The sequence below is a fragment of the Lonchura striata genome, chromosome 1 (assembly GCF_046129695.1).
Source record: "Lonchura striata isolate bLonStr1 chromosome 1, bLonStr1.mat, whole genome shotgun sequence".
Classification (NCBI taxonomy): Eukaryota; Metazoa; Chordata; class Aves; order Passeriformes; family Estrildidae; genus Lonchura; species Lonchura striata.
Genome location: NC_134603.1, coordinates 22,072,731 through 22,091,780, shown reverse-complemented (window position 1 = coordinate 22,091,780; position 19,050 = coordinate 22,072,731). Strand labels below are relative to the sequence as shown.

General features: G+C 35.1%; 1 protein-coding gene across 4 annotated transcripts in view; it reads left to right on the top strand.

Annotated features, from left to right (window-relative positions):
• VPS13B (vacuolar protein sorting 13 homolog B) overlaps positions 1-19,050 on the top strand; it is a 434,787-nt gene that overhangs the window by 248,472 nt on the left and 167,265 nt on the right. For all 4 annotated transcript variants that reach the window (XM_021529420.2, XM_021529422.2, XM_021529419.2 and 1 more), the window contains exons 26-30: positions 2,403-2,574; positions 3,646-3,760; positions 6,357-6,498; positions 8,225-8,633; positions 14,085-14,196. In XM_021529420.2, the coding sequence (XP_021385095.2) occupies positions 2,403-2,574; positions 3,646-3,760; positions 6,357-6,498; positions 8,225-8,633; positions 14,085-14,196 (950 nt within the window). The remainder of the gene's footprint in view (positions 1-2,402; positions 2,575-3,645; positions 3,761-6,356; positions 6,499-8,224; positions 8,634-14,084; positions 14,197-19,050) is intronic.

Sequence of the window (19,050 nt, the reverse complement as noted above, 5' to 3'; positions counted from 1 at the left end):
CTGCCCTGAAAGTGTTATTTAGCAGGTTTTACCACACTTTATTTTTTACCTCATTTTGTTGGGTGCTATGTGTTCAATGTGCCACTCTGTTTGGAAGCTAGATGCATCATAGTGAAGTCAGCTGTCTGAGGTTTCTCCAGTGAGATGTCCTCCTGTGGTGGCATTAAATATTATTAGATACACAGCAGGAGACAGGCCCTGCTGTATTTAATAATTAGATTTGCAGACAGTGCAAGAGTAAAACAGACAAGGAAGAGTAAACAAACACTAAAAGCAAGAGAGTGATGTTAAGTCCATGACTTGGAGAGAGGTTTCAAGTGGGACTGTGAAAGGAAGTTAGCTCACTTAGAATGTGATAGGGAGCAAATGCTTTTTGGACCTCAGGAGTCTTAACAGTTTTTCAAAAGATGAATACCTGTGGCTCGTCAGGTAATTTGTTCAGAGCTGTAAGCACTAATGCCCTATATAAGAAAAACAAAAATAAATAGAAATATACTTGTTTTCTTTCATGCATTTTGATTAACACAAAGCCACTGTCACTATAGATGGTTGAAGGTGAACTGGATCTTAATTTTCATTGCATCACTTCATATTATGTCTTCTTCATATTATAAGCTGGTCCAGGTATATTATTGTCTCACGTTTAGGTGTTATTTTCTTGAAACATACATTGGTTAGTTGGACAAGCTTTCCCTTCCTCATACGAATGAGTATCTGGAATGCTAAATTCTTTGAATCAGCTATTGACAGTGTAGATGGTTTCTTCTCAGTTGTGTCATCACTGAGCTTTTCAAGGGTAAAGGTTACTGCATGCAGATAGCTGTTTCTCTCTGTGTCCTCTTATAGTTTAGAAAACCTATAATTAAATTGTAGGCTTGAGTTGAATGAAAATGTGATTTGTCAACATAAATGCTTCCATATGAGCTATGTCATTAGGTTTGGGCTAAGTCCACCCCTTCCAGAAAATAGATTGCTAACAGAACTTCCATACTTGTGTTTTCCAGCCTTGGACTGCAGAATGAGGCAAGTACTGTCAGATTTTAAGTTTGCTACTGAAAGCAAACTTTTCTGGGCATCTGAAGTTGAAACAAGTGTGTTCTGAATCTTGCATGACAGGTTAAAATGGTTTCAGTCCAATTGTAGTGCTTACTGTTTAGATCTGCCTTCTGGGGTGTCTTCCATAGGAATAATCTTGACTTTTAATTAGATAAATCTAAAACATGCTGTTCATCATATTTTACAATGCCTAATCCCACAAACCTTCAATGAAAGATAAGACTTCGGGTGTTTATTGGTCTGTTAATCTTAGAAACAGCTTGGTCTTAGTGGATCAAAGTGACTAAACCTTTTTCCTTTCGTGGTGCTTGAATGAAGAAAATTTGCAACACATGGTGGAGTTGCAAGTGGAGATGCTCCTGGATATTCAGTGGCTTCTGGATGACATTATTGACTTATGTGTCTCCTGCATTCAGTTTAATAGGCAGTAAACACTGGGGGCTGATGAGCAGTTGTATGTTTGCATCTTTCTTTCCCTATCTGGAAGAGCCAACAAAGGAGCAGGATGAGGTCCTTTGGCTGGTAAATATTATCAGAACATGCCTGCATCACTCCAATAAGCCCACATAACAGATTTTCAAGTATAGCTTTCATTTGTCATCATCTTCTCCTAAAAACATTAATCTTTGTGTCTTCTTTGTTGAGCCCTTAAAATTGTAGGGAAGGAACAGAGATTATTGATGGCACAGAAGCTTCTACAAGCTCATTTGTCAACGTTTCATACATTTTAGAATATTACAAGTGACAATAATTTTTTAAACAGAAGTATTTAGAAAGTGGAAAATAAAAAGTTTCCAATTCTTACCAAAAGCTATTATTTTCTGAAATCTTTTTTCCAAGAAATTACAGGGAAGCACATACAAGGGGGAAAAACATGACTCAAACACAGTGTGTACATGCTGTAGGTGTTATGGCCTTACTGGGTGACTCTTCATTTTGTGCTTCCAGTGACTTTTCCTTCCCTTGCCTTTCAGATGTGTGCAAGCCTCCATATCCCTCTTCCTATTGCATTTCCAAATATTCCCTTTAGCCTTTGTTTTAAATTGATGATTGTGTTTCCACAGTGTAGAATTAATAAGGCAAGTGTGCTGTGCTAAGGAGACCTGTCCTAAAACCTTACAGTTTTGCCATTCAGTCTTTGCCATAATCTGTTATCTCTAGCAAAGAAAAGGGAAAAAATACTATATCTTTTATTGATTTTACAAATGGCTTAATTCAAATATACTGTTAGGGAATCTGTATTTCTATAGTTTGTGCACCCATATCAGTTGAGATAGGAAAAAAACCCAGAAATGGTGAAAAGAAGTACTTTTTTTTTTTCCTCAGCTATTGCTTTTGTTTTGTAGGGTGATTCTCTTCAGGGTGGTGATGATTCTCCCTTCTCAGACTCCATTACTTTGGAACAAACAACAAGTAATATCGGGGTCTCAAGTGGACGTGTCAGCCTATGGATGCAGTGGATGTTACCAAAAATTACTGTAAAATTGTTTGCTCCTGATCCTAGGAATAATGGCACAGGTATTCTGCATTTTTCTGCCTAATGTACTATTTAAAAATTTCATTTAAATTCCTAATGTACTATTTAAAATAGCACAGCCTATATTACAGCACAGTGTTAGATATTCAGAGCTTGTATCAACATTACTGAACACTGTAACAAAGAAATAATGGGTTGGAGCTGTATTTTAAATAGCAGCAACAAAATGTAGTTAGGTTACTACAAGCAAATTAGAATTCAGTGTTGTTCTTTGACATAAACTTTCCTCTTCATGTGGACAGATGATTAAGTTAAATGGCAAATAAGTTAGTTAATTTCCATAGAGTGCTGCATTTATTTCCTTAGAGCCAATCGTATTTCATTTTTATATGATTTAGTCATATATTTTATGTATGTCCTTATATAGTCCACTCTAGTTTAATACTGATCATTTCAATTTAATATAATCACCATAATATAATCATTAAAGTCAAAGGAAGTTCAATACAAGGTTCAGAGTAGAAGTTTCAACTTCTATGTTGAAAAGAAAAAATATGTGTTGTGCATAACTTACCTTTTTTTCCCTGAGACATAGTTGAATTATCATCCAACAGTAATTATTTGAAAGAAACTCAGATTCCATAAACTGCAGGGCTTCAAATTTTTTTTTTCTAGGAAATACTGCTGCTTAGCTGTTAACATTATTGCCCAAAGAAATGTGAAAAAATAAAGTGAGTAATTTTTAAGGCTAATTTTCAAGAAATGTACTTGAACCTTTGATTTAAAAAAACCTAATTACACAAGAGAAAGAAAAATGTAGTGTAATTAGAGTAAATATCTTGACAAATATTTTTTCTTTTTTTTCCCTAGGAATTTTGTTATAAATACCTAAACTAGAAACCCCATATATATTTTTTTCTCAATACATTTGTATAAAAAGGTTCAGATTCTAGTGTGACACTTGAATCAAAAAGTGCTTTATGAGAAAACTCTTGAGTAGAAATAGCGTCATCCTATTTACAAAATGTAGTGTCTCAGATATATTTCTTGATTAAAATCCTTCAAGTTTCATATTAATAACTAATAATTTTTATTTTCTTTGACTATTGCAGAAGTTTGTATTGTCAGTGAATTAGAGGATCTCAGTGCCTCAGTGGATATGCAGGATGTCTATACCAAAATCAAATGTAAAATAGAAAGCTTCAATATTGACCATTACAGAAACAGGTAATTCCTGTGAGTGGTGATGCTTTAATTTCAGGCTGAAAGATAAAGGCATGTGGTGTTTTGGGTTTTTTCCATGTTAATTCTTAATTTAAGGTATATATTCAATTTCAGTTAAATTATTTTAACCTTTTAAGTAATAAAAGTCTTAATTGTGTTTCCTCAGAATTAGATCTAATTCCAGAAAAATACATAGAAATCACTGCAGATTTAGGAGAGTGGGTTTTTTTTTGTTTTTTTTTTTTCACAAATACTGCTCTCTCGATCCATTAAACAAAAATAATTAGCTTAACTTTAGAATGGGAAATTCCTGAAATACTGTTTCATGATGTGTTAGCAAGTGCCATTATTCAATGCTTTATGCTATGTTACTCTTACATGCTGAAGAGAAACAACTCAGTTTTCAGGAACAGCTGTTGCTGTGGCAAAGCAGCAGTTAATGTAATGACCAGAGCTGAGCTGATGGTCTCTGCTGTGTCACATGGCAGTGCTGTGCAGACACCAGGGGAAAGCCTCAGTGATTAATCCCAAGCAGTGCATCACCAGTGCTGTGTATGCAGGGCCAGCATTCCCTCTGCAAGTGCTGTTGTCCGCTCAGTTTGCTGCACTGACATCACTGTGTCACCTGGCAGGCAGGCACACCGTGCTGTAGACAGATGGCATGTGCCATCTCCTAGTGTGTGTTAGCCATGAACACACCAGTCTTGACAGAGAGAGAGCCTGTGTAGTCAGCTAGGGTAGTATTTGCCGTTACAGATCAACAAATTCCATTAGGAATTAAGAGATTAGGAGAAAATAAAATAGTTATGTTACTCTTTGAGAAGAAAAACATAGTTAAAAGCTTCAGCACGGCTGTTGGCATTGAAAATAACTAAAATATTTGGGAGTATAAATAATTTCGACTTGGGAAACAATGTCTGCAAGGTCTTTTTGAATGCTTATTTTTCCCTATGTACAACAGGAAGGAGATTTAGTATTAATTTAGCAACATTATCATCGTTGCTTTATGATTTTATTCCTGATGAGCTGTCTTAAAAATTATTTCAATTTCTTTCTTTTTGCTTAAGTTACAAATGCAGTTATTGTTTGTATATAATACCATATTTGCTAATTTAAGTTTTTACTTTTTAAAAAAAATCTTTTAAAATCATGTCATCATGCAGGAGTGCTGAGCATGTCCTGGGATGCATCCAGCACAGCATCACCAGCTGGGCAAAGCAGGGATTTTTTCTGCCCTGCTCTGCACTGGGCAACCTCACCTTGAATATTGTGTGCAGTTTTGGGCACCACAACACAAGAAAGTTATTAAACTCCTAGAGAGCATCCAAAGGAGGGCAACAAAGAGGGTGAAGGGCCTTGAAGGGAAGCCATGTGAGCAGCATCTGAGGCTACTTGCTCTGTTCAGCCTGGAGGACACTGAGGGGAGACCTCATTGCTGTCTACAACTTCCCCATGAGAGGAAGAGGAGGGGCAGACAGTGATCCCTTCTCTGTGGTGACCAGTGACAGGACCAGAGGGAACAGAATAAAGCTGTGCCAGGGGAGATTTAGGTTGGATATCAAAACAAGGTTCTTCACCCAGAGGCTGGTTGGGCACTGGAACAGCTCCCCAGGGAAGTGGTTGCAGCACCAGCCTGACAGAGTTGAAGAATTATTTTTAGACAATGCTCTTGGGGACATGGTGTGGCTCCAGGCGATGGTGCTGAGCAGGACCAGGAGATGGACTCCATGATCCTTGTGTGTCCCTTCCACTCCAAGATATTCTATGACTGTGAAATCCCAGTAGCCAACTCTTCTTAACAAACTTCAGGAGAAACAAACAAAACCCCTAAAAAAACCCAACAAACTCAAAACTTATTTCACTTGACAAAATTGTCACTGTTCTCATTTATATTTTCTAATCTATTTGGAGTATTTTTCCTATGTGCAAATCTCTGTGGACTAAAAGCGAAAGAAGAGAATAGATAAGGTGACCTTTCTGTCTTCCAGGCCAGGGGGAGATTGGCAGTCAGGACATTTTGAAGGAATTTTTCTACAATGCAGTGAAAAACTTTTGGTGAGATTTCTGTAGTAAACTAAGGTGCTTACCTGAATAACTCTTCTTAAGCAGATTACTTCACTTTATTCTCCTATATGTTAAAAAGAATGGTTACAAGAACTGTACAAGGCACATTTTAACACTTAAAAGGTAAATTTTTCTAAATAATACTGATTTGTAACATTTGAATACAGATTTGCCTTCGCAGTGTCTTTGTTCTTGTAATCTTTCTCCTTGTTCTGTTCAAGTTGTCTGCTGAAAATCCAGGGTAAGTCTCTTTTCTACACACAGGATTTTACTATACTTTTATTCTCATGTGTCTTGCCCTCTTGCTTTAGGTTGTCCTTTCACATAAAATATTAGTTTCCTTTCTTTAATCTCTTTTTTTTTTGTTTGATCTGATTGAATTTCAGCCTTCTAGCAAGAGATATGACATAGGTTTATCTTGCAATTACATCAAAATGCTCAAGCTAAATGTAAACAATATTTTTTTGCTTACAGCAACTTTTTGTGTTTCTTCTGTTTTCCTTCCTATCTTCCATGCCTCGTTCATTACCTCAAGCCTTGGGGAAGATTCTTGGTCTCTGGGGCAATGTGGAGGTGTGTTCCTTTCCTGTACTGACAAGCTGAACAGACGTACCTTGTTGGTTCGACCAATCAGCAAACAGGATCCTTTCAGTAACTTCTCTGGCTTCTTTCCTTCTGTAAGAATATTTTTTAATTTTTTGGATACAGAACTTTCACTAATAAATGCCAGTAAAGAAAAAAGAAAAAAAAACCCTTAAATTAATTTATTTTCTAAGTTTTTTTGTACTGAATATATTTCTTGGTGATATTGGTTATGTAACTTGTGTTATTTCCACCTTATCCTTTAGTACTAGTTGTCATTTTTTAGTAGATAAGGGGATGAGGGTTGATGGTTCACAGCCTTGTACATAACAACAGACCACTGAAGTAATTGAGATTCGTTTAAATAAGAAGTACACACAGTATGTTTGAAGGCCAAAAATGTAAAAGCCAGTACTAAATGCTGTATTTTTTAGTGTAATTCTGATATCTACTTAGGGATTTAAGTACTTGATATTACTGCAGTATACCTTTATGCAGCCTTATAAAATTGCTTCTCTCATTATGATAATGCAACAATTAATAATTCCATATTTTAGTCTTCCTTTTAAATGCTTGGAAGACTACTTGCTGATTCAGAATATTTCAGTTGGAGATATTTAAGTAATTTTCTTCTTCAAGAAGAATTTCATGTGTTATGACATTGGCCTCTTTATCTGTGGGTCTAGGGAATTATTTTTTGTTAGTGAAAGTTCTGGATGGTCTGATTTATTTTCATTGTGAAAATTGATTGGGAATACTTCCTCTTATTCTGTGTATTTCAGTTTTTATCATAAATAAATTTACCAGTTTGTTTTAATTAATTTAATTTTTAAAACTTCCAGTTTTCCACCATTGAAACTATGTATCCTGTTTATTTAAGAAAGAGATCTCGTTCTTCTGCTAGCAATGTTTAAATTTTATTAAATGGATTTCTGTCAAATTTAACATGCTGAAAGAAGCAGCTACTTGCAAAATATAGTTGCTTTCATTTGTCCTTATATGATTAAAGCTAATATTTAAATAATCTTAAATAATTCTGTCAACATGTTTACTACAATGTTAAAGTAATGGTTTTTATATTTTTCCATTTATAACTGACTAAAAACCTTTCAAAGGTAATATGGAAACTCCCCTATCCATCTTATGGGAGCTAAGGATTTAATTTGCATCTTTAGCAAGACAAATCTGTCTTAAGTAAAGAATCTGCTATTTTTAAAGTACAATGCAATGTAGAATGAAATTATGTGCTTTAGTATGTGGCACAGCTATTTTCACTAAATACTCTGAGGTGATGAGGCGAAACAAGTTCAGTATTTAGGTGACTATGGGTGGTTTATACACCCATGTTGAGATGGGGTCAAGCTATGTTAGCACCCAAGTGATATTTTAACAGCTATGGTGTCTGCTTGTACAGAAGGAACAATGCAAAGGGAGTGAGGGAGTGAGATCTACAAATGTTTTAAATGAATGAGGAATCAAAATATGTAGCCGAGTTAAAAATTATCAGAAAGATTTGGCAAATTCAGTTTCTTGAATGAATGGGGTTTTTTTGGATGATAACGAAAGTAGTGAAACGTAAGTAGAAAAGAGCAATATGTTCAGAAATTTGTGGTTTTAGATTACCCAATGCAGAGAAGTGTGGACAAACTGTGCATTCAAAAAAATGAAAGGTGTTTTGGTTTTTTTTTTTTTACTGCTAAATGACATTATAAAGCTACTAAAAATATAGAATCCTAAATAACCAGAAATATGGTAGTTGATGAATGTTGCATGTAGATTTTTGCAGCTCTTTATTTATTTATTTATTTTTCCTTGAAACAGACAACTGCTAAACTTTTAGATGGTTCACACCAGCAACATGGATTTCTTTCTCTCACTTATACCAAAGCTGTGACAAAAAATGTCCGGCACAAACTGATATCAAGAAATGAACGAAGAATATTCCATAAGCTGTCAGAAGGTTACACTGATGGTTCTCCTCATTTTCTCCATGAGATCCTTCTCTCTGCTCAGGCTTTTGATGTGGTCCTCTGTTTTCCTTTGCTAAATGCAATCGCAAGCATTTTTCAAGCCAGGTTGCCACGGAGTCAAAAGGAAAAAAGGAAGTCACCAGGTCAACCAATGAGGACTCACGCTCTGACTTCCCGTAACCTGCCTCTGATTTATATCAACACGGGTGTAATAAGAGTCTTCTTCCCCAGAAATGAGGAAGATCATCATGTTGCAGAAGGTATACAGTATTTTATGTTAGAGATTTCTTGCTGTTCAGTATTGTAGACAAATACTTGTAGCTAAATCACTGACCATTGCTTCAGTTTTAAAGGTCAGAGTTAGGGAACATCTAACACTCACGCTATTTCTCTACCCATTTGCTCAAAATTTCCTTTCAGCTATTTATTTGATCCTTGCTTTGGTACCTATAGAGTTTGCTTTTAAAATGTGATTATAAAGAATGGTCAAAAATTGTGAAAAGAAAGCTTAACCCAGTTGTAGAGTGGTGATTCTATGTCAGATTACATGACACTGCTATCGGTGAAGTGTTCCATAGACACCTGTCCCAGCAGGGACTGTGAGCAGGAGCCTTAGCTCTTGTGGACGTTGACACCTGGAAAACCATGTGGTAGTAAAGCCAGTAGACAGTTAGTTTGGAAAATATGTACCTTATGGGTGATGCCCAAAAGATTATGCAGTTTAGCATTTTAGTTGAAGCTATTCCAACTCTCTTGTGCAAGAGGCTTACAGGTACATACAGAGTTTGGGTAATGTAAGATGTTAATATATAGCTATTTGATCAATGGATAATGCTTTTTCTATAAGATACTGTTTTCTATGTAAAAATGTATTTCCATCCCTATTACAGTCTTTATATATAAATAGAGGTGCTGATGTTAAAATTAGACTATGTAATAGCTAATAGGAGTACATTCACATCTCACAGTTCTTCTAGAGATTAAAAAAGTAGTGCTTTACTAATATAATGATACATTTGCCTAAGTTCAGTAGGTGTGGAGCATTTTTTTTACCATTATGTACAACACATAATATAATCCTAAGAGTGTAGTCTTTAGATTTTTCTCATAACCTAATTACAAGAAGTGCACACAGTGAGAATTTACATAGATATTTTTTTTTTTTTTGCCAGCATCCTCTACAATTTTCCAACTGGGATTGCTGAAAACACAGGAAGATAAAATTAGACTGGCTGTCTTGGCAAGAAAGAGTTATGATTTTAGTTGGAAGGGAGTTCTAGGGCATGCTGTCAAGGAAATCTTTTGTAAAAGTATGTTTTTGTAGCCCTGTAACTGTATACTTCATTAAAAAGGAATTATATAAAAAAATCTTTGTCTTTTTTGCTGTTTCTTGCTTAAGAATGCCTGCAAGGAACAGAATAGCCATGGTAAAGCAGTCAGTGTAGGAAGAAAAACTGTATGCTTTTAAAGCAAAATGGTATAGAGTATCCTAATTAATAAGAAAGCCAGCTACACTCTTCCACTGGAAAACTCTGAAATAGCATCACTATAAAAATTGGTGCTGTTCTTTCATTTATTCTTTAACCCCAGTTTTCCCCAAAGTTTTATTTATGGGCATGAAATAAATTGCTTTTCTCTTCTCCTGATTATTGTCTTCAAGAACAATAGAAATTAGAAACAATAAGGAGCAAGAGTTCAATTCCCACATCTCTGATGTGTTAGGTCTGAAGAACATTATATCTTCTGGAGATATGCCTCCATAAGATCCTTATTCATAATTTATTGACTAGGAGAGATTTTCAATCCAGTAAGACTTGTGTGTTTCAATTTTTCATCACTGCAGTAAAAGCAGAAAAATTATTTTAGTTTCTCTTCTAGTTAATTGTCTGCTATTTGTACCCTGTGCATACTGATAGCTACAAAAACTATCCTTCTCTCAAACTCCACAAGTAATTGTGGCTTTACATGTATAGTTAAAAAAAAAAAATCTGTTGTGCACTTGCAACTTCCACAATGAACTGTGGAAGCCAAACACTGAAATAATCAAAAGAATATTTCTTCTTCTGAGGAATTTGCATACATGCATGCATGACTACACCCACACAATTTTATAGTATTTTAGTTTCATGATTTTTGCAGCAGCACCAATTAACATTTATTTTTGTGATAGATTTGAGGGCAGCATTTTATCCTTGGCAATAAGCAGTGCTGCTTTCTGAGTTGATTTGTTAGCACATCAGGTAGTGTTCAAGCTCTGGCCAGCAGCCCACACTTACTTAGCCATGAAGTAAAGGTAACTAAATATACGAAAGCAATATATGACGAGTAGGAACTAGAATTACTGCATAGCAGAAGACCATAACTAAAAATTGTATATTGTAAAGAACTGATAAAAAGTTGTAAAGACAGAAAAAACCCACATCTGGTTGGTTGGAGGACAATAGCAACTCTTTCTTGTACGTACTAGGAACAAAATATCAGGAATCACTATAAAGGACATGATGAATTTGTTGACAGTGAAAAAGAAAAGGCAGCACACTGAATAAATGTATGTCCTGCATTTGTAGAAGTGATATATTCTTGTCACATGAGCATGACTCTCTACTTTGAAGTCTGTCATAACATATGGTCCGTAACATCCTCCTCACTTACTATTAAATTTTGAAATCAGTCAGGCTGAATAAGTTGTGCTCTGGGATCTTGGTCTTCTGAGGCTAATTTTTAACACACCTTGGAAAAACAGGTTTTAGACAGCTGAAGGCTTATCTAGTAAAATGGAAAGTGTAATGTTTAAATAAAATTAAGACAGGTAGTTTTACTGTTCTCCCTCAGAGAACATAAAGGAAAAAATATTACATGATTTAGTTAATAAAGAATTACATATTTTTTACATGATAATAAATATGGTTTTATGGGAAATCAGATGTTCAAAAAACATCTGATTTCCATTCTTCATTGTGGTTTCAATTCTTAGTTGATAAAATGTTTGCGAAGATTTGATATGCTTAGACTTTTCTAGGGAGTTTGACATTTTGTCTCATGGTATTTAATTTAAATACATCCCCATACTCTCTCCATGGAAATGTTAAATGAATTAAAAATGGCTAACCAGGATTCTAAAAAAAAAAACCACAAAAACTCATCAGTTGGGAATAATAAATGAAACTGGTGTTTAATAGTCTTAAAGTAAATATAAAACCATTGCTGCTATCATCAGTGAATGTTGCAAAGCATTTCCTGAGGCCATGCATCTGGGTTGCTGTGCTTGCATACTGCTTGTAGAAAGTACAGTAAATCTTCTAAAGCTAATGTTATAAATCAAGGAAGGTTTACACAGACTGGGCCTTCAGGAATGGAGAGACTATCCTGGGAAACAGTGGCTGAAACAGCTTGTGGGTCACAGAGGACTGAGGGAAAAGAAATAAGGGAGGTAGCTGTTCTGCATATGGCAGATGCTTGGAATATCATGTTCAATTTGCTTTCTGTTGTAAAACTGGGTATTGATAAAAGTAGAGATGGTGCTGAAAAGTATCAAAAATGTTAAGTGCTAAATGAGGAGGCTTAAAAGGAAGGATGAAATGAGCGTAATGTATTTAGCTCAGCAAAAAGATGACCGAGATGAGTGGATAAAACTAACTGAGATTGTGACAACATCTTGACACTTGAGGTTGTAAGATTTTCCTAGATTGTACTTACATTGTAAGTATAAAGTAATGCATGTACAATATTATAAGTATACTTAAATTGTTATGTTTTTAAAATGTAGCAGAGATGATTTTCCCCTCAAATTTTTTAATATCTGCAATGACTGTGTTTGTTTACTACGTTATTCCCATATTTTGAAAAGTGTGAGTTAATGAATGGAGATATGCATTCATACAACTCTTTAGAAACCATCTGATTACATTAATGTCTGTGATTTCTTTCTGATTTAAAATTGGCGTATTTATTGACCTACAGTAAACTGTACAGAAAAGGTCCATGCCCAGCCTTGAAAAAAACTCCTAAAATACTTGCACAACAGAGACTTCTATGGGTAGTCCTGTGCTTATTTTGCCTTGCAAAGTGTCAGACAAATTAAAATTCTTAGCCTAAGATATATTTTATTAAAAACCATTTCCCAAGAATAAGGCATCTGCTACCTAATTGAGTTGCAGTTATAATTGGGTGTATATTTAATACCATCACTCTGTTTTCTTATGTAAGTATTGTAAAGCAAATACCCAACACCTAAGTGTACAGTGGCAGTATTCTAGTACTATGTACAATGCCTTGCTACTTTTTGAAAATATGAATTCAGATTTAGTCAAAAAATGTAGTTTTTCATCATCTTAACTCTTGTATCTTATTTCTAGCAACCAAATGATCTGTAATTAGTTTTGTTTTATTTTGGGGAGGGCTAAAGGATTTGTCTTCACTTTTTAAGTACACGAGGTTCTTTTAAATAGATTGCTTGTGTACTAATACACTTGTGTATCAGAGCTTGTGTTCCCACTTTGCCACATATTTACTGGGGTATTCTGTACAACAGTTTGAAAATATCATATTAGAATTTCTGTGATTTCTTAGATCTGTTCAGAAATACACGTCCTTTTACATATTTAGCTGCAAAGCATGGTGTCTTTTTCACCAAGACATTACTGGCTCTGAAGAAACCATTTTTTTAAGTGCACAGATTTTGCTGATTCCTACTACACCAAGCATTTCACACTTGAGTAAAATATTAAAACTATCTTCTCCTGGAATCTTGTTTTCAAAACTCATATATGAGGGTCTTGCAGAACTTCCTTGGATGTGGGAGCAGGTGTGATGTCGTTCCATCCTTGTTACATCTCGCACAGGTGTTGCAGTGAACTGTTTCCCTTCAGATGATAAACTCTGAACTTGCATTCACGCCTGCTCCAGAGCTTCCTAGTTAATATGGAGTTTTCTGAGCACAACCTTATCCAAGTGCTTTGTCTGTGCTTGCTGACTGAGTTAGCTTTCTACAAAAAGCATTGTGCTATTTTTATTTCTGGGCAGAACTTTGGTTTTCTGTCTAATATGACCACTGCTTTTAAAACTGAGAAACTACATGTGGCTGAAATTTGAAAATTATGGAGATGAGTGGAAAGCAGAGATTTTTTTTTCTTGGAATAATTTTGTTACTGATGTGAATTTACTGTCCAGTATTGCATCTTGTTCTGTGTATATGTGTCAGATTTCAGATTCTCTTGTTTCAGTCCTTGTGTTTGAACTTTCCATGTGTGTTGCAGCCGGTTCCAAATGCTACCAGGATGGTTATACTGTGATATCCTGTAATGTTTTACATCTAAAGATATAGGCCCATAATGAAAAGGGTGCACAGTTCATTCAGAGTGGTTTATATGCTGATATTTCAGCAAATAGTTATTGGAGAAACAAACAGATTGCAAAGAATCTGTCATAAAATGTCTGAAGTCATTTTGAGATACCCCCCCAAAAGTGTCAGAGAGAGTGAGAAGGCGCAGACCAGGATTCAGTTGTGTGATAAAACTCTGGGGAAATGAAATTACAATAGTTTTGTCTTTATGTATCACAGCAGGACTATTGATTTTATATTGCTCCTGTGCAAAATTGAATCCTTAGCAAATATTCTTATGTACATTTTTTTAAGAAATAACTTTTCAGTGTTCCTGCTATGTGCATTTGACTTTTAATCAAACACATATTTTCTCTTCTCCTAACTACAGCTAATCCATCAATTAAAGAAGACACTTTGGTTCTCAAGATTGGATCTGTCTCTATGGCTCCTCAGGCTGACAACCCTCTTAGCAGAGCTGTGCTCAGAAAAGACATTTATCAGTAAGTGTCAGGGGAGGGGTTTGCCTTTTCATGTATGGTCTCAGAAAAATTCATTCTGGGAGAAGTTAATTGATCAATAAAACTGGTATGTGCAGCCTGTAAAAATACTTTTCACATACAATCTTTTGATATTCAAAACCAGGTTTTTCTGATTTTCTTCACTTGTGGCCTTTCAAATCCATTTAGACGAATCAAATTCTGCTGTGAAGTGCTGATGAATAACAGAATTTAAATGTCAAATCACTATGAAGTTTAAACTCACAGATGAGAACATTTTAGGAGGCTTTCTTTTATTCAGCTACTACTAAGTTCACCTTAGAGAAAAGGAAATTTTTTGTGACTTCCAAAGTGTTCAGTAGCCATATAGTGAGAAAGATGGATCTTAATAATATAAATGGTAAACATATATTCAGACTGTAGGATTCTTGATGTCATGTAGATCAAAGCTTAAAGGAATGCAAACTTCTAAGGAGCTCTTTCCCAGTAAACACATTTTCTGTGAAAATGTCGTGCTCTGGATTGTGTCACTAAGTATGTGCAAACCACACTAATCATATATAGGCTGCAAAACTGGTGAACATATGTAATCAACATGATAAAAGTAATATATGATCCTTAGTAGAGTTGGCACTGTTGCCAGACATGAAAGTAGGGTTGCAAATAATACCAAGTGAGAAAAGTCACAGAAATACAGATGAACAAGTGTCTTATACTTCCCGTTGGTCTGTTTTTCAGATGTGGCAATATTTTTAACTACTTCATAGTGGTCTTCAATAGAAATTACAAACATCAAAATCTTTTCCCAGCAGTAAAACATTTACTGCCTAGAAAATGACAGCAAGTTTTACTTTTGTCAAGACTAGGATTTTTAGGAGACCATGAAATATCTCCAATTTCACTTCTGATCACTTAGAAGTTGTAAGAGAGTCTTTTTCTTCATATTTCCATGTGGAAGCATTTAAATTAATGGGTTTGCTTGTATGTTTGGTTATAGTAGTTTATCCTTTTTTTTTTTCTTTTGTTTTTAAAAGAGCATTTTATCTTTTGTATTATGGAGCTTTCATGGAAAAAGTCTTGCAGCCTGGCACTAGCAGTGGCATTGGGTGGCAGGTCCTGATCCAGCTCTCCAAGTGCTCATAGATGAAGGAGCTCTTCCAGACATTCGTAGAGGCTCTTCCTGCTCCTGCCCTTTCTGTCTGAGGAGACTCCCATCTGATACCTGCTTTAAGAGACAGAGATCCAAATGTAGGTTCCACTCTCCTCATAGCAACACAAATTTTATCAAAATATGCCTGATCATAAAGTGGAATCTGCAATTACCAGCTTCTGTAAAGTGGTTTCAGTCACTGTGGGGAACTGTGTGATGTTCCTTGAATCCACATTAGAAACCAGTGAGTAAGCAAGTCATTTGCATCTAAAACCAGTGAAGCTATGCTAGTTAATATTTTTGAGTCTCTATCTTTGCCTGTATGGCTTTACCTGAAATGCTGAATTTTAGTGCTTTTCAAAGATTCTGATGCTATTTTGCATTATGGTCTTATGGGTCTTAGATACATAGATGTTCCAGACAAGATTTATGTAGTGTATATTTGGTTTTCATAGTTTTAATGCAGACACAATATGCTCCAGTTCTCCTTTAGAAAACATGACTCCAAATGAGTAAGGTAGAAATAAACACTGGCCCAGAGGCTTTTCTCATCTGAGTGCTACTGGCATTTTGTGACCAGTCTCTCAACATCTTCCTTCTTATGTCTTTTTCTGAGTTTTCTGACATTTTAAGTGATTTCCTCAGCTTCAATGACCATTCCCCTAATTTCTCATGATCTGTCAAATGATTTGTTCTTCTTTTTCCTTCTTTAATCATCCAATTATGCTAGCTTTACTAAGACGTATCAGAGCAGAGCATCAAGTTACTTTCCAGTGTTTTATAGGACAGTATTGAAGGTGATAGTGGGTGGTCATTTGTTTTTGGGAAGAAGTTGACTATCTTAATCTGTTTAAGCAAGTTTCAAGATTTTTAAAAGAATAAAAATAAATACTTTTAAAATAAAAAATAGTGATATTCCTGTTTGAGGTTGAATTAGATCAATTTTCTAATTATAAAATCTTTGATCTAGGACAAAGTGTACTTACAGAAGGCATGGTTCAAGATCTCTCTTCATTGTCTTACATGACAGTCACTGCTGTTAGACAGCTAGAGTTCTAAGTGAAGTTAATTTCATAATTTTTCAGTTATTTTTTAATAAAATTATACAAAAGGTTCTGTATTGTTGTGCAGGACATACAGTCTGTATACAAGGGAAAAAAATAGTGGATATTATTAACACATGATGTTGGGTCTGAGCTCTTCTTGTAAAGTATTTGTGCTTTTTAACATGCATGGTACATGGTACTAGATAAAAAACCTGGAGCTAATACAGAATGCTTAAAAATTGAGTAGTAAGATGAGCAAACCCACACAATGTGTAGCTCATGTGCTTGGTGAAAGATTTCTTAGCAAATATTAACAGAGGTACAAGTAGTACAGTATCCAGTGTAAGAGACTAAAAAAATAAATTACAGAAGCCTGTTGGTTACTGAAGAATTAGCATCTACAGTATTCTAATAATGCCAAGATGTTGTCTTCTGTCTTTTTCCAACCTCTTTTCTCTAATTTGATGCTGCTGCTTTTAATAGAATAAAAGAAAATAAATTGTTGTCTGAACCACTGTCTTTACAGTGTTTCTGGACTGGGGATACAAACTTAATTTGTGGTGTCACTTTGCTTTAAACAGTCTTCTGTTTAGGCCTGAACTACAACCACATGCAATTAGTGTCACTTTTGTAGTGCTTCATGAGAAGGAAGAATTTTTGCTTCTCATTTAGAAACTGTTCTTTTAGAAAAGGCTGAGAAAAAGTTTCATGGCTAGAGGCTGAATAGTATTTCCAAACATCTTTTGAATTTATCCCATACATTTATACATGAAAAGCTGAATGTTCTTACATATCCTCAGTAGAATGCCAGTGCATGAAAGGTAAGTTTGATACAGCTGCAGGCATACTAAATAAACCAGATCACTTTTGGCCTGTAGGCTGAAGTGACTCCATCTAGTATGTCTTAGGAAAAAGAGCTTACATGCTAACTTGGAGAGAGAACTAAACTGAAAAGGGAATGTTGGAAAAACAATGTGCCTCAATCATTTAGGCACAAATATAGTTTGGAAAGAAATGTATTGACATTGCAACTTCAATTTTCCTATACTGTATAAAAAATTGTCTCAGAGTATTTTCTCCAGTAGAAATTGACTTAGTTTTGATATTAATATGTAGTAAAGAAAGATACATGCACCCTAACAGCAAATTAAGGGCTCCTGAATGATGACACATTTCTCTCTGGTGACAGTAAGAGACAGTGTCTCTTTTTAAATTTTTTTTCCTGCTAAATTGTAGGAATCTTTTTTTTTGTTGTTTTTTTGTTTTAATGGTTTTTCATGATTCTCTGAGTCTTAAACTTCAGCTCCAGCTGTGTTTGTGTTCCACAAATATTACCAGAACTGTACATTGCCATCAAGAAACTGTCAGTTCTGTTGGTTGGAAAATTATCAGATTATCAAAAGGCCTTAGGATGGGATTAGGGAACAGAATAAAGGAGGTTTTTTTGATAAGAATGCAAGTAAGACAGTTGCCTAGCCTGGCTAAAGGGAGGGAAGAGCAGTTAATTGAAACTGTGAAGGACTCAGCCAGAGCAAATGCAGTTTCTTCTAAACAATGAAGGACAGAACTATATTTTTGTGGACTTTAACTACTGATGAATTTTAAGAAGTGTGTATGCTGGGGGAATGAACAGTGAATAGCACTAGTTGTACTAAGCTACCAGCAGAACTGGGCACTATCAACAGGGAAATGGTTGAGAAAACTTCATCACAAGACCAAGAAATTCTGGTTCTCTGACTGAAGAAAGGAGAAGATGTGAATGCATGGATATGCTTAAATATGGAGCTGAAATTGAGATTATGTTTAGTTCTACTTCTGTTTTGGGATAAGGGCCCTGTTACTCCAAATACTGTGCAAGTGCTCTGATGGATTATAGAGGTAACTGCTGATCATCCCCAACAGGGATCAGCAAACTGTCATGAAACAATAATTAATGGAGTTTTAGGGAGTATCCATGAACAGATACAGTAAAATAATGTTGAGTTACAATACTGTAGTGCAGAAATGAAATTGCTGGCAAAGAGCTCAGAGAATCAAGGCTGATTGGAGGCTGTTGTGTAAAGTTCTTACTTATAAAGTCAGGAATAATACTGCCAAACTATCAAGTTATGGGAGTTTAGGTAAGCAGAATCCCAAGCTTTCCTCAGCTTGGCCAATAAGGAACCTAATTGTTGTCCACGCTCTGGATTCATCATTTTTGAGATCCAAGGATTTCATTCATGTCATATATCAAAGCTTAATAGTCCAGGTCTGAGTGTTCTGTGGTCATTTTCATGCGTTGCTCTTTCATAGATCAAAGCATATAGCTGTCCCTAGACTGTTTCCAATTTGTGAATGTAAATGAAAATTCTTTAGACATGCCTCTCCCTGCAAAAACAGTACATGCAAAGAGTTTACTTACAAAAAGGTAGCTTTAGATTTAGTTATTTTTTCATTTAGCCTTTTATTAATACAAGCCTTTTCTTTTTATAATTTTTTCACTTTTTTAGTTTACTGTTTTTCATTGTTTAACTCTTAAACACTTGCAAATAGCAAAACAAAGCTATTTTCCTTATAGAATAGCTGCTATTTATCTTTATTTCAAAGATCTCCATCTAGAACATCCTTCAAATAATACTGTAATGTCCATAACGGGTTAACAAAAATCCATCAGTGAAATAA